Source organism: Penicillium subrubescens (genome assembly GCF_028828155.1).
Source record: "Penicillium subrubescens strain IBT 31985 chromosome Unknown utg000002l_segment0_segment0, whole genome shotgun sequence".
Lineage (NCBI taxonomy): Eukaryota > Fungi > Ascomycota > Eurotiomycetes > Eurotiales > Aspergillaceae > Penicillium > Penicillium subrubescens.
The window spans coordinates 3,316,723-3,332,489 of record NW_026643152.1 but is presented as its reverse complement, the minus strand read 5'-3'; the positions used below and the strand labels follow the sequence as shown (position 1 = coordinate 3,332,489).

Sequence of the window (15,767 nt, the reverse complement as noted above, 5' to 3'; positions counted from 1 at the left end):
TGGTTGATGGCTTGCATCTCATGGGCTGGACTTCTGTGATGTCATTCGCTTCTTTCTTTTCTATACTATAAGCAGGACTTAATGGATGATCAGGTAACTTTGCCAGACTTTGATCCACGAATAGTATTTTGACCTACGTCAAGTTCTTGTAAATCATCGGGTCTAACGTCCGACTCGCCATAGTTCCACCTTGTACTACTAACTACACAGTGAACACGACTTTCGCAGCATACGGACTAAAATTCACTAGCCACAGCCCGACCCTAATCCCTGAAAATTGCAATCCAAGCGAGCGAGTCAAATGCACTGACAAGGCTGAGCATTGGCACACGTCAAGGTGTTCTTAGTCCACAAGGCTGTGCTTCCCAGTGTTGTCTCCCCCACTTAAACTCACCCAAATCGACTGCGCCACACACGAACCCGAGGAGTACCAAGGATACCAAGAACCACCAGGGGGACTCAGCTCGTACCCACGGAATCTATTTAAATCTGTACCTTACCCCTCGTCTGACACTTCTCGTTTACTCATTTTTATACTCTTCATCTCATCATGTCTTATCAGTACCCGCCTAATCGTGAGTGAAAAACACCACCCTGATGAGGCTGATCCGTGCTCATCCGTCAAAATGCGGGGGAACTTTTTGCTAATAAAGTGACGCGTCATTTCAATAGAACAAGCACCCTACGGCTATCCTCAGGGTGCCCCTCCCCAGGGTCCTCCCCAGGGCTATCAACAGCCTCCATACCCTCAGCAACAATACGGTGCTCCTCAGGGTGCTCCCCATGGTGCCCCTCCCCCGCAGGGCTATGGCCAGCCTCCTCCTCAACAGCAGGGATACTACGGCGCTCCTTCACCTCAACCTCCTGCTCCATACGGTGCCCCTCCTGCTCATCATGGCGGGTATCCTCCCCAGCACCAGCAGCAGCAGCCATATGGGCAAGCTCCGCCGGGCCAGCAATATCCCCCTCCACACGGCCAGCCGCCACAAGGCTATGCCCCTCCTCCCCAGGGACCACCTCACGGCGCCCCAGCCGGCGCTCCCATGCACGGCGCGCCCGCTCAGTACGGTGCGCCCATGGGAGCTCCAGCTCCTCCATCGCTGGGCTACGTCCCCGGTCAAGTAGCACCGGGCGACTTCCGAGCAGAAGCGGATGCCCTCCGCAAAGCGATGAAGGGCTTCGGCACGGACGAAAAGGTCCTAATCAAAGTCCTTTCGCGCCTGGATCCTCTCCAGATGGCCGGCGTCCGCGCCACATACACCAAGTACATCGGCCGTGACTTGTACAAGGACGTCGAGTCCGAGACGGGCGGGTACCTGGAACAAGGTCTTCTCGCCGTGATCGAGGGCCCCCTCATGTACGACGTGGCATGTGCGCGGGAAGCCGTCAAGGGCGCCGGAACAAAGGAATGGCTCCTGAACGACATCCTCCTCGGCCGATCCAACGCCGATCTCCACGCTATCCAGGCAGCCTACCAGCGCACCTACCACCGCCAACTTTCCCAAGACGTCCAAGACGACCTCTCCTTCAAAACAGCCGAGCTCTTCAAGAACGTCCTCCGCGCCGCCCGAAACGAAGACTCCGTCCCGCTAAACCCGCACGCCATCGAAGCCGAAGTGCGCACCCTGCACGACTCGACCGCCGCCCGGGTGGTCAACAACATCTCCGAAGTAACGGGTATTTTCGCACGCTCGTCAAACGCTGAGCTACGCGAGATAGACCGTGCGTTCCAAGCGCGTTACCACACTCCGCTGGATAAACATGTTGAGAAGGAATTCTCTGGACATATGGAAGATGCGTTGTTGCATATGTTGCGGACGGCGACGGATCCGGCGATGCGGGATGCGATTTTGTTGGAGGAGTGTATGGCTGGCATGGGGACGAAGGATGAGAAGTTGGTTGTTAGGGTTGTGAGGGTTCATTGGGATCGGCAGCATAAGGAGATGGTTAAGAGGGCGTATAGGCATCGCTTTGGGAAGGATTTGATTACTCGCGTGCGGGAGGAGACGTCGGGGGATTATGAGAAGTTGATGGTTGCGTTGTTGGAGTAAGTAATGAAGTGAATGGGTTTTACCTTGTAAGGTGGGGGATTTTGGACTGGAGGGTGGCAGGTTTTGTTTTATGTGTTTTGCGATTTGGTTGTATTTTACTCCTTTCTAAGTCTTGATACCAGTACCTAGTGAGGTTATGGATGAGATTATGTTTGCATGACACAGACCAACTTTACAATCATGTCGATTCGTTGGTGGTGGAGGTGAGAACCTACTGTAATCATGGTCCTTGGGAACTGGCTAAACCTGGTTCTAGATATGAGTTTCCATGCATTCATATTCTGTCATAATCATCGTGATATTCATGCAGGTGCAAAGCCATAATCAAAATGCAAACATCCTCCTCTCCTGACAACACCCCCAAAAAGAAAACGAACACACTCATTTAATCTCCCCCACAATCGTGACATGAGTTCGTGTGAACAAGCCCGTTCTCCCAGCATACCTCCCCCAAAACCACTCATCATTGACATCATCAACCTCCCTAATCTCTGCACCACGCGGAAACACCAATTCATCCTCGTTCTCCTCACCGTGGAAATACGACCACTTAGCCTGCACGACGAGGCCGACACCGCCATCAGGAGGAAAACGGCGGAACGACGCGCCGTTTCGGGAAGAAGGCGTACCGCCACTGTTATGCGCAAGGTCTGAAGATGAGGCACCGGGGTTACTGGTACTACCGTTGGTCGCAGTGGCCGAGCCACGGAGACGAGAAGCTTTCTTCCTGCGCTCGGAACCTTCTTTCCAGCTCCAGTAGCCGTTTCCTCGTTCTGGGGATGCCACGGGGCTACTAATGGCCGGAGAGGAAGCGGGTGATTGTTCGATATGCTCGTCTTGAAGGGCATTGCCACCGACTAGATCGCGTACGATGACTCGTCTTTGTCCGTCGTCTCGGTCTTCAAAGCCAACGATGATCATCCGGTGAGAGGCGAGACAGCGGCGCCAGCCGTTGTGGCCGTCTTCCTTGCTGATCTTGGAAGTTGCTACTAACTTGAGGTAGCAATTTGTGCAGACATCGTAGTCGCCGTCGTTACATTGTAGACAATGGAAACGTGTGACAGACGCTGGGATTGGATAGGTACAGATGTCGCAATTGGTCGAGAAGGAGAGTGTTTTGAAACTTTCCGTGTTGGAGCGAGAGAGGGAGGTATTTGCATCGGCTGGTGTACTTGTCGCTGATAATTTCGGGCCACCGGTGATACGTCGAATAGGCAACAGGGGGTGGGTACAGCATCTTCCTTGATTGACGCAGCGGTTACAGAAGCCCCAATCGCCTTCGTTGCACTTGCTGCATTTCCAGAAGCAGTCATTAGCTGGAGACTGACAAATGTCGCAGAAGAGCCCCGATATCAGACGGCGCGCAGGATTGTCATTTGTAATCTTCCTTTCACCACTGATGATCACCTGCGCGCTTTCTGAGGGCTGATCGTACTTGAAGGAGCGCAGTATATGCCCGGTTTGGCGCATCTTTGCTGGACGATGATTCGGAGAGGCGAGGATTTGTTTGTATATTGCTTGAGCAGAGGGATCGAAACCACTCAATCGAGCCGAGTCTCCACTAGGGTAGTCTCCATCTGTCCGGTAACAGCGCAGACAAAGGTGATAGTCCGGGTCTTTACATTTGGTACACTTTTTGTGCAAGTCATATTGAATGTTCGCTGCTCCACAGCGATCACAAGAGTGGGAGGGCTCCACATATTGGGCGGTAGAAGGGGCAAGCACACTCCATCGCGAAGAACTAGGTCGCCTATGAGACCTCGGTGGAACAACAGGCGAAGATAAAACTGGTGCTGAATTCTCTGTCGGTGTTGAATTGGAGGAAGAATTGACCTGCGGTGAAGAAGCCGAAGTTGGTGAACTCGTTACGGGTTGGCTGGTGACGACTCTGGAAGAGGCTCGTTCCCTTCCTCCGCTCAACCATGCATCTGATATACCCTGATCCGACTCGGTTGCTCGTCGCGACCGATTGGAAGAGGACTCTGCTCTTGTCCGCGCGTTCTGAGAGCTGCGCGGGCGTTCAGCGGTCATATCGCTCGAGGATCGGACGGCTGGCCGCAGCGTATCTTCTGAGGTTGACGCTTGGTTTACTCCAACAGGAGAAGTGCGCCGGCGGTTGTCACCTTGCTCCGAGTTTCGTCTTTGATGGTTCGACGTCGGGCGTGACGTAGGTGGATCAAATAAGTGCGGTCTGGTTGCAGGGGGCCGCCTATCGGTGTTGTCACGAGAGGACGTGGTTGGAGTTGTCTCGGTCGGTCTTTGAACAGATTGCGATCGTGAATGCGTCCGACTGGTATTGTCGGGGGATTGTCTCCGTCTTTGCGCTTGAGAAGAGCGTGGCTGTTGCCCATGACTGCGACGGTAGGCATCTGCAATTCGCTCACTGAGTTCTTCCTCCTGTGCAGCGCTAAGATTGTCGAAATCGACATCATCCAGCAACCCTTCTTCAAGGATTTGTCGGAGGATCTCCTCTTGCATAGTCTCTGCCTCGGATGACAGACTGAGCAGTGAGCGCAAGCTTGACTGGTGCTCAACCCGCCGCGCACGATCGGCATCGCCGTGCGTCCGCGCGGAGCTCGGTTGTCGCTCCGAATCTTCACCTCGTCGTCGGCGAGATCGGCCATCCTCTCCAGATCGCTCGGGATTGCTACTCCTATCGCGGCGCCTGGCCTCTCGCCGCGCCTCTGCGCGACTCTCCCGAAGGCTCAGCTCCTGAACTTCTCGTAACACCCTCCTATCATCCTCATCCTCTTCGCTTTCATTATCCTCCTCCACAGGAAGCGGGAATAGGTCGTCTCCCGGTTTGTATCGCTCGGCGATCTCTTCTTTCTCGGCAGCCGATCTGGCACGGTCGGGGTGCGCTGCCAGCACCATGTCCAGTAAGGTCGTGACGGTGGCATTTGTTCGAGTACGGAGCACTTCAGCACGACAAGATGGGCAGGTAAATCGAGGAGAAGTGTCCGACGACGAGCGACGGCGCGAGCCTTGCGCTGTAAACCATTCCTTCAAGCAGGAACCGCAAAACGTGTGTAGGCAGTCAAGGAGTGTGAGGGGCTGGTAGAGCAGCTCGGTACAGATCTATGCGACAGAAGCGGTGTTAGTGAGGCTCCAATGTAAGGGGTTGCAGGCACAGGAATGGAAGGGTTCTGGAAGAGGATCATCCCCAGATTGGCGCACATACCGAGCATCCCAGCTCCTTCTCGAGGTCAGCCAGCCCCGGCGGCGGCGGCTGCGCTTGAGACATGAGTATAGAATGAGAGTGTGTTATATGAAGGGAAAGCCCAACTTGAATCCCCAACACTGGGATCCAAGGAACGAACGTGGCGGTGGGAAAGCGGAGAAAGCAAAGCGAACCAGGGAAACTAAAAAGGCGGAGGTGGGTGAAAGTGGCCAACAGACTCAAAGTGGTTAAAGTGGGAGAATTTGACTCCACCCGAGCTTATCGTAGAGTCCCACTTTCATCATTCGACAGGACGCAGTATGTATACATTCTACATCTCTTTTAACTAGTAAACTTGAACCATTCTTCCATATGATCCTCATCTTGCACCCACCGGCTGGGATTTTTCAGCTGCAGTGCATTTTCAGGCACTTCTTGACTTGGGCCTCGGCATCCGGCAACGATTGGGTTGCGGTTTCAAAATAACCAGCCCTTGAAACAACACACGGGATAGACACTCCACAATGAATTACAGAATGGCGAAAGACAAACTAAGAGCCCTTTTGAAAAGCTTTAGGAGTCTGAGTGACCAAGTTCTGACATTCTTCATTTGCAAACTTGCCATAAGGACAGGCCGACGACTTTATTTCCAAGGTCCTCTTAACAGTCTCGAGTTGACATCTAGACAATCCAAAATTCACTTAGAAAGACCTTTCAAAAGAGCGAAGTTGAAGCGCATCTGGCTGGTCCGATTTTCTTGTCTCTAGATTCAGACATCGAAAATACCAGGGTAAGTATAGAAGTCCCAGATAATATTGTTTTACCAAAATTCTCTCGAGACACACCCATCACAAGAGACATCAGTTTCATCTTCAGCTATTTACTTCCATGACCGACTGCAGCTCTTCCTCACTCCAACCAGCCTTTTGCAGAATCTTACAAAGAACCTGTGTCTTCCCAAACACATATTGATCCATTTTTTCAAACTCCATACCCTCCATATTGCTCTTCACGCGCGCATACTCTTCACGCAGCTCTTGGTCTTCCAACAACACCCTCCGCACATCAAGATGATTTCTCAATGCTGTGCACCCCTCGATCACTACATAAGTATTGCGCCGTAGTTCTCCTTGTACTCCCATACCGTATGCCACATCGAGAATTCCATATCCTGGCTGTCGGAACACGAAGCGACCCGGAATACCCATCTCACCGCAATCAGTGTACCCTGCATCTGAGAGGGCCTTGCTTGCGGCTTCGAGGGCGGAGGCTGGGGTGATGATGTCGATGTCAAGGACGGGCTTGGCCTTCATGGTGGGAATCGAGGTGCTTCCTACATGCTCGATTGATATGATAGGCACATCTTTGAGGATTGACGAGAGTTGCGCGTGGACTTCGCGGAACTTGAGTGGCCACTCGGGGTTGTAAGACTCAAGGGTGACCTTCATCTTTGCGAGAACACTTGCGTACTGTTAGTACGGTACGAGTGTTGGTTAATGCTTAATATCCTTGTGACCGCACCTCAAGGTAACTAGTCACACTTGCGATGTTGATGTTGATCAGAAGTAGGCTCGCGAATCGGCACTACTGTTAGCGTGGTCCAGTTCAGTGAGCTATGGCGATCGAAACGGAGAATGTTGACGGTCACTTTGATAGAATCAGATTCAGCTCACCTGTGCTTGAAGTGAGCCCGTAGATTGGGATAAATCCTATTTCAGCACGTCGAGACAGTGTCTGAACTGCCCAGGTTCAGTTCAATCTGAGAGAGGAAACAGACGCTGGAATGTGAAAAGCGAGACGCCTAACTCGAACCGGTGCCCGGTCATTCTAAAATGGCGCGCCTGATTAATAAGCCCTCTGACCGGGACATCGTGAGGTCTGTTGTCTAAACGAGATGCGCCCTTTTGAATCATCATAGTCTTGGATGTCGTCGATTTCACATATAGCAAAACTTGAAGGAATTGCAGTTATCAGGAGAGAGTCAATTCCTTATTCTCATGGGAAAGGAGATTTCTTAATGGACATAAACTGTCTCAAAGATTCCACTTACCGATCATAACCCCAGATGATACTCATGACCTCTATCATGACCTGGCTGTCTAACCCAAAGCTCCATTGTGACCTTGATTATTATCAAAGTGGCTAAAGAGCATGTCAACTGAGATCAGGGTCTTGGTGGCACAATCTGTATGAGATCTCCGCATGTGCTCCCACCCTTTCATCATTGATAGGACATTGGACAAACCCAGATATCCCCAGAGCAAAAATGGCATCATAAACACATGCTCTCAAGTGTTAGATTACCCAAATGAGCAACCGGAGTCCTGAGAAAGCTCACTCGAACTTGGAAACTTGGGCGCGGCTGACTGCCAGGAAGCGAAGCAGTTGATGAAACCGTTGAGCTTAAGGTATTGATCAGTCTGGAAACGTGAGCCTATCTAGTCAAGTTTTTTATGCCTTCAATCCATCATCTGGCAGATATCAGTACAATGCTTTACTATCATGTTTCTTGGGCTCTGTTGACATACGTAAGAATATCAAGGCCGCTCAAGTTTGAAACAGCTCGCCTTATTCATGGAAATCACTGCAGTTACTGCCTTCATGACGCTTTGCTCTATGGTTCTCTAACCATGGGTTCATGGCACCATCGCCAATATTCGAGAATCGAACGATACTTCCCGCGGGAAACCTTGAGCAACGTGCTTTCGGCCGCTCAAGCCCCCCACAAATGACAGAATATGCTACCAACTGCATGGCAGGAAACATCTGACAAGCACAATTGAAAATTCAAACTTCGACGGCAACTGCAATACCTCTATGCACTCAAGCAAACATCATGGATATTTCCAGAATTTACTACTGCAGAATCAGTGGTGGCGGCAATACTGCAAGACCAGCCCCCGAAGAATTTGATGTTGCATCAAGCCGATCTTCTCCCATTGGAAGCAATCTAGGTACCACCCAGTGACTTTCCAACTACATAGCCCGAAGCCAAAAGGCCCCTGCTCAGATACAACCAGAGACAAAACCTCAGGGTCGCCACAGAAGGAGGAGGGGATCGAGGAGTAAGGGATCTAACCGCCAAGTTCTACTCAAGAAAACTTCATGGCTTCGGAAAGTTTTTTCAAACGTCGTCTACGGCGTTGTGGTGGCGTTGCTGCGCCCAACTCATTCAATAAAAGAAGGATCTGAGCCATACGGTGAGAAAAGAGAGGGGTAGAGTGGTTGACTCTAAATAGTGAAGAATTGAGTTTTCTCGTTGCTGGTGTTTACGGGGGAAGATAGTGTTAGCGAGGGGAGTTATCGCTCTGGATCGAGGGCCGATGCTCACGGGTCGGAACGCCGGGTCTCTTGTTTGCGTGGTAGAATGTGCTAGAGGGTATCAGGTGAGAGTCCCAGACAGCTCTATCCGTGTTACCGACGAGTCCGGGGGCGCTGGTTAGAGGCATGCAAAAGGTCATTTATCACGGATGTCCCGGCGCAAGATGCAGGGTTGATATGGTAGTCAGCCGTGTGGGCAGAATTTAGGCAGGAGTTTTCTAGTATTGTGTGTTATAGATATGGGGGAAAAGCAAAGTCAGTTGTGCTTTTGCTGCCACCCAGGTATTCGGAGATTAGTTGAACGTCTGTTGCCGGTTGTGGCTGATCGTAGTACACCATAGAGCTCAGGAAGAAGCTGAAGCTTGAGATCCGGGGAAGAGGAGAAGGGCGGGCCGGAGATAGGCTAGTCATGAAGGAATGAGAAACGAGACTAATGCTCGTTATCATTCAACTATGCTGCCAGTCTAGGCCACGTAAGGTCAATGCATGAGCGTTGGGGACTGTGCTGAGTCGAATAGCATAAGCGCGGGTTATTTCACCCCCGGATTGGCCTCGGGTTACTGGTATGTCAGCACGAGAACGAGCGCCAACGTGAAGTGTGAAATGTTGAAGTGGCAGATAGCAGGGGCCCTCTGCACCCCGCAATCCCCAAGGCCGGAGTGTGCATGCATTTCGACTTGTCTCCGCGGGGAAGTGAACTGATAGTTACAGTTGCTATGTTTGATAGCAAAGCCTAGAGGTGTCCACAATTAGATAGTTCCACATAGGATGATAGACCGACAGGATCCTTGGTAATCCTATTGTGGAGACAGAGTATGGAGCACTGCCCCCAACTCTATGCCTCTCCAGCAATCCTCCAGAATCTCCACTTGAAGATAGCTAATCCACCGTGCTCGCGTACCTGTTCGGGTAGCAGATCAGGGCCATGACTGGCTCATAGATGGCTTGGCTGCGACAGAGAGCTCCGTAGCTATGACCTTCCCCCTCACTAAGGTATATCCATGTACTAGTCATCCATGCAAATGAACATGCGCAGACGGGAGATTGACACAGACTCACAGCAGCTAAAGTAGTTTGGCCTAATTTCGCAATAAAACAGAGTATCAAAAGCACGACCACAGATATCCTCCACCCGAATAGCCGAGTCGAATTGACGTATGCAGGACTAGTACTGGAGCGTATCTGACCTCGCGAATCAGTTTCTAGTTTTCATCTATCGCCAACTACCTTAGCGCCCCCAACAAAAGGGAACACAAAGCAACCGCATAGCCCTGCCTGTGTAGTACTGTACCTCTGTTCTAGTGTGCCGTGGCACCACCGCCACACGACCGCACGGCTAGGGCATGATTCGTTGTGAGTTGCTTATCAGAAGTACACGGACGAGAGCCTGCACGCAAAACTGTTTCTAACTGGACCTTAGTGGGACGATGGCGCGGCGGCGGCAAACGCCTCTTCCGCCACGGTGGTTTCGAGGCGTGGAACGATAACGAAGATATTATGTATGAATCATGATTGTGCAGGATGGCTTGGAGACCGGCATCACGCAATACATATTTGCCTCCTGACAGCTTGCAGGTCGTATCCGGAGGAGTTGTTACTCCGGGGGAACTTTACCATCTATTTCCTCCGAAGAGCATGCTCGATGATCACCAATGCTTCCTGTACGATGCTTTTTTTTTCAATGAGGATCGTTATTACTGAACTAGGTAAAGAACACCCGTGCTCTTCTGAAGAATTCAACATCTAGCGCCGCGCGCAAGCTACGATCGCTTTAGTCTGAGCGGGAGCTACTTTGGTTCCGCCTTCAGGGTCCGAGGGTTTAGATACATTCTCAAACTTCTAAATTATACGAAGGGGGTGAAACCTTAGTTGAGTATGTATCTCGAACCCAATGACTATACTCCGTATACTAGAGTACGCGCCATGGGCATCGCAACGTCCTCGGTCGCGAAAAATCACCATCATTGGTGATTGACGCCCGACATCGGTAGAAGTACCGTGGGGGTCAACAGCTAACTACTGCATGTACAATCCAAGTGGAACACACTCTAAGTGCTCTAACTATACATAGTGTCCCCACTCATATGGGGGTACACCTGCAAAAAAGGAAGACAGTCCTCCGTAACTCCATCAAAGCACAGAAAATTTTGAAACCCCTGGGATGGAAAATAAAACCCCAAACATCCCAAAGATTGCCCCAGCCCCATCCAGATGATGCCATGCATTGACCTCCCTCGCATGCAGCGCAAATTGTCAGTTCGCCGCACTAACGCGCCGCCTTATGTACGGATTGCAGGACCAGCAAGCGACCGGGGGATGCTATTCGTAGCGCTCATAGACATGCCCGCCCCACATTATTCGGCCCCCGCCAACCGTCGCAGTAGTCGCGAGAGGGTCCGGGATTTCGGTGCACTGACTCGGTGACTACCGCGCGATAAGGTCTAGGCTCGTCGGCGACTAGGTTATTTTGGCGGGGCCCTGCGGGGCTATTGGCGGGCGCCGGTGAGTGGGTTCAAGTTGTCTTGCGTACATACTATGCATAAGCGTGGTGGGAATCGAAGTTTATGTTTCTCATACCCTCCCTAGTGTTTCTATTTTATCACTGCATCACTATAGGTCACCCAGATTACTCGTTATACCTCGTACCCCGTAAGCGGAGAACACTAGTGGATGTTGTACATGTACGGGGGGTACGAGACTATGGGGTACAGTTCTGACTTTGGGTTTGCATTGACATTTTTGCCCTTGTTAGTATTCAAGTTGGTGGTACATATCTCGAGCACGGACTGGCGTCGTGGTCCCTGATCGCCTGAGCGCGACGCGTCGCTATAGTGGAAGTCGCTATAGTGGAAGGGAACTATACCCGGACTGAGGCACCGAGTACACAGCACACAAATCTTTCTGGCCCCATGTATCAGGTACTCTACCCTTGCAAGTTATCATCAGCAATCACCCTGGAGACAACGTGTCAGTAATCCCTGCAGGATCAGATAGGAAGGTCATGTGCCCCCGCGCAAGGCAACTACAATGTCCAGGGCTTGCTTGCGTGCTGCGAGATACTGCATAGTGAGTAAGACAAGCGCTTGGGTACGAGGTATGAGGACCCTGGAGCTTTCAGGCTTATTCTAGCCAATGGATCGTGAGCACAGCCATGATCTTCAAGAATTTTCCGAAGACGTCTCTTGTCTTGCAAGAAAAGAGAAGAACTCTGCTTTCAAGATTCACAACGTGACAACCATCCACAGCCAGTAAGAGAAGATAGATAGGTGGCCTTGACCAAGTTCAATTGACTGCGCGTCACACCGACATTTCCTTGCGAGCCTGGGATGGAATCCGGGGGAGATAAGGCTGAAGGAACAGCGAACCAGAACGACTTCTCTAATTTCAGTCGATCATGCTATCGCAACACTCCCAAGTGACCCCGCAATTGCATGAACAGGGAGCCGCACGCAGTCAGCTCAACCCCAGATCAGATCAGATCGTCCCCGGCGGGGTTACCCATCCGAGCGCGACGCAAGTGATGTACATTGAGCGAGCAATGACTTTGATATGGTGATCCTGCGCGGGGAAGACGAACCCCCGGGGAGAGGCCTCGGATAACGAGGAGAGAAAGGTGCATCTCGTCGTCATCGAGTCGCGAATTCCTCAACACTTTGCTCAAGTATCTCAAGTATTAGCGAGCCGTGGCGGCGGGCTAGAAGGTCGGCGTCTGGGGTACGTGAAATGTGTGAGCAAGGTGTGCCAGGATGGATTTCACGATTGGTCTTTTCAGGCGCCTCAGGCTGAAAAGTGGCAGAAGCGGCCAAGTCTGCCTAGCAAAGTAGTGCTCGGCAGGCCTGAAGCCGAAGGGAGCTCTCAGTTCAAGGTTCAGCCACAATAACGCCCGCGCAGGTGGGGTAGAGGGGAAGGGACCCGTATAGAAGGCCATAGCAGGCCAAGACATTAGTACCGGTGAATCAAAGGGGATGGAAAATTCTGTGCGCGATGGCGACAAAGCAATATCGAAGGTGAAGCGGTGTAGGTCGCTTGTTTATCCAGACAAAAGAAAAGGTCCATCTTTCAGGCGTGAAACAAAAAGAAAGTAAAACCTTGTTCATGACTTGGTGTGAAGAGTAGATGAAGGAGTAAGCGCACCGAGCTCAGATGTGTCAGAAACTAAGATCTAAGGCTGAACTCTGCCAGTTCAAGCTGCCAATCCAACTGCTCCAACTGCCCCCCGGGCAGAATATCCTGGTAGAAACGCTCGGGCGCTTCGCCCACCACATTTGGGAGGTTTCACGGGGTCCTGATTCAGGACGCTGTTCATGATTCGATGGCGCAATGGGCCGATTTCTTGAGCCAATGCGGTCGAGAGTTCTGGTTCGTCAAGGTCCAAGGTCCCTTTCGAAGTCGAATTCACGTTTGCCTATGTTGCGATCTCGGTGACCAAGCCGAGAGGCAAAAGTCTAGGAAATAGAGAAGATTGCAACATCACTCAAGGTTTCTCATTTTTGCAGAGGGAAGGTGCACGGAGGAACCACGCAGATTTCGTGATTGAATGGATGATTGAGGAGGGGGCGACCAGCCAACGAGCGTTATCGCCTTGCTGGTGGCTACGGTGGCTAGTCGGAAACCTTCTGCGGCCTTGCAGGTCACTGCAGCACATCAAGACAGTCCCAGCCCTTATCAGCCAAGTATACGCCGTACATGGAAGCTGCATTGGAATGTGTACAGAGGACAGGTTTCCCGATATCAAAGCCCGCTTCTTTTGGGCGAATCGAGATACTTTCCCAGGCTGGAGCTAGGAGGCGGCGCAGTGGGCGCATGGGATCCAGCAGCACTAAATGCGGGACACTGGCCCTCCTCCACTGTTCAGGGGAAGCGGAGTGGTGGGGGGAGGAGTCTGGACGTGTTGGCTGGAGTCTAGGACATGAAAATCTGGAGAGCCAGAGATCAACATCGCGAACAGGCTTTTGGTTATGCACAGCGAGAGAGGGGCCGATCGCAGGATTGAGGGTCGAGCTGGCCCGTTAGATGGATGAACGGGGCTCTTGCAACCCAAGGTTGAAGGTCCAAGAGTCGAGATGGTTAGTCAGGCCCGAGTACGAGGACCAGGGTGTCAAAGTAAGCTAGCAACCTAGCACTGAGTTTAGTATGTGGTCTCGACCTTCACGATGGGGACCGGGCTGAGCTCAGGTTCAGGGCGGGCTTTTGCCAACCCGCGGACTAGCGCGCCAAAACTTCAAAGAGTGGGAATTCCAAGCTCGATCATAGGTGATAAAGTTACAGCTAGGCCGATAACTACCACAGGCACTATACAATGTACCTAATCATATGTACTTCTGATAGTATTATGTTGAGTGTGGTGGCGAGAAAATGGAAAACTCTGCGCCGCTAAGATTGAAATTGACAATTAGAGTGTGTCGAGGCGCATCAACAAAGGGGAACAGGCCAAAGGGAAAGTTGGTTTGTGGCCCGGGCGCTTGGGCCATTTTGATATGCGACGAGTAGGAAAATTCTTTGCTGACTGGCTCGGTGAGACATGCGCCTCCCCTGTAGTCTCAACGTTTTTTGGGGCGCTTTTTGTGAAGTGTATCGTCAAACACGGAATTGAGTTATCCGAGCATTAATATAGTAGTCAAGGAACGTAATTACATATTGAATAATGAATACAGTAACTTACATATGTACACTTCTAGCTATCTATACAAATTATTATAAAAGTGAACTTATCTACAGTATTTCCTCTTTAACCTCCGGTTGTGGCACTCGGCCCTGGTACCAAGGTACCCCTGTCGTGATATGGACGCCGGTCTCCACTGACCAATTTTGAGATAGCAATGTCAAGTATAGTAACCACCACTCTGTCTATCAAAGTACTTGCTACTGGGCCCCATTGCCCTTCAATGCATACTACCTTCGTAGGCACTCACTACGTAATAGTTCTATACTCCGCGATCCTTCAGACCATAAACAAGTTATTCGGCAAGGGCGGGTCTTATGGATCTGGAATCTTCCAACAATGGCGTGCCCTGGAACCTGCGATATCATCATCAGGATCCTGATCAGATAACCCTTCCCGCTGCGGCTGATAGCGTCGTTGATCGTGAGTAGAAAACAGTTCTCCGAACCTCCCGCGAACACTCCCCCGAAGCATGTATGGAGTAGAGTAGTGCGAATCTCCTTCTTGCATTGTTGCACACAGTACCAGGGCAAATAGTTGCTGGTCTGCACGAGCGACTGGGGGGCCCAGACCCTCGCCAAGGAAAAATAAACCAAGGAAATTGGCGACTCACGGGCCTGTCAAATGCATCCTGACGTCATTCATTATGTGTAGTCGTGCGCGTGGTATTACCACCACGGCACTACTCACCATCCCGGCAGAGGACGGAGTATAAACCTGCGACAAGTTGTTTCCTGTATGATCACGACTTTTTCAAGGTCAATTGATCCAGAGATTGGGTTCCTGATAAGACTCTTGGATCTCCTTGGTAGATAGCAGATTGCGACCCGTGTTCCCCTTGCAATATAAGAGCTTAAATCACCGCTGTTCGCGGCAGCAACGGGAAAAGTAAAAAAGAACTGGAATGAAAGGGAAAAAAAACCCACTCCCTCCCGAACGAGGTTCGGTCGGTTGGCCGGTCGGCCCCAACCCACCCAACTCCGGGTTCTGCGGCACCACAGCCTGTGGAGACTGGAGACTCAGACTACGGAGTGCAGCTGCTTGTCGATCCACAAGATGAGAGAGCGTTGGACTAGATATCTAACTGCACGCTGCATGTCACGGAGCATCGATATGCTGGGGCCTATGGGGGAGTTTGATACACTCGGCCCCCTTCCTTCCCCCGGTGTTCATTCACAACTTGCCCACTTTTTTTGGCCCATCCAAGCGCTTTGTGTAGCGTGGGGGAAAGCTGCTCAATGGGAGAACTGACAATTGAGAAGGTTTACTTTCCTGCTCTCTTCTTCGCTTGTCTTCTAATCCTTACCGTCGTGTCCCACTGCAGCTACCACCATCCGGGTCAGCAAGACACCTCCTTGCATCTACAGGCGATGTACTCCAAACTATAATTTCAAGATACCTTGATGGAAAGATAGAAGGCTCTCTAGCAATTGGCGGAAAGTAATGGATTGGTTTGCGAACAGTAGTAAACTGCGAAGCTCGCCCTTGGATGCGGAGGGTTCGAGGTCGTCCCGTTCCATGGTCGGACCGGCAACGAGGACTAAATGACAAGACGGGTTTCCCCTCCCTTCCA

The 15,767-nt window shown here is 51.4% G+C and overlaps 3 protein-coding genes across 3 annotated transcripts; 1 reads left to right on the top strand and 2 right to left on the bottom strand.

The window, feature by feature from the left end:
• Window positions 1-550: 550 nt before the first annotated feature.
• On the top strand, window positions 551-2,051 carry N7473_002580 (annexin; the record flags this gene model as incomplete). Its single annotated transcript, XM_057148520.1, has 2 exons — window positions 551-575; window positions 673-2,051. The coding sequence occupies 2 exons, from the start codon at window positions 551-553 to the stop codon at window positions 2,049-2,051; spliced, it is 1,404 nt and encodes a 467-aa protein (XP_057012174.1).
• Window positions 2,052-2,432: 381 nt separating this feature from the next.
• Window positions 2,433-5,295, bottom strand: N7473_002579 (SH3 domain protein; the record flags this gene model as incomplete). Its single annotated transcript, XM_057148519.1, has 2 exons — window positions 2,433-5,129; window positions 5,233-5,295. The coding sequence occupies 2 exons, from the start codon at window positions 5,293-5,295 to the stop codon at window positions 2,433-2,435; spliced, it is 2,760 nt and encodes a 919-aa protein (XP_057012173.1).
• A 788-nt stretch (window positions 5,296-6,083) lies between these two features.
• On the bottom strand, window positions 6,084-6,659 carry N7473_002578 (GrpB family protein; the record flags this gene model as incomplete). Its single annotated transcript, XM_057148518.1, has 1 exon — window positions 6,084-6,659. One exon carries the CDS (start codon window positions 6,657-6,659, stop codon window positions 6,084-6,086), a length of 576 nt encoding a protein of 191 aa, XP_057012172.1.
• Window positions 6,660-15,767: the final 9,108 nt, after the last annotated feature.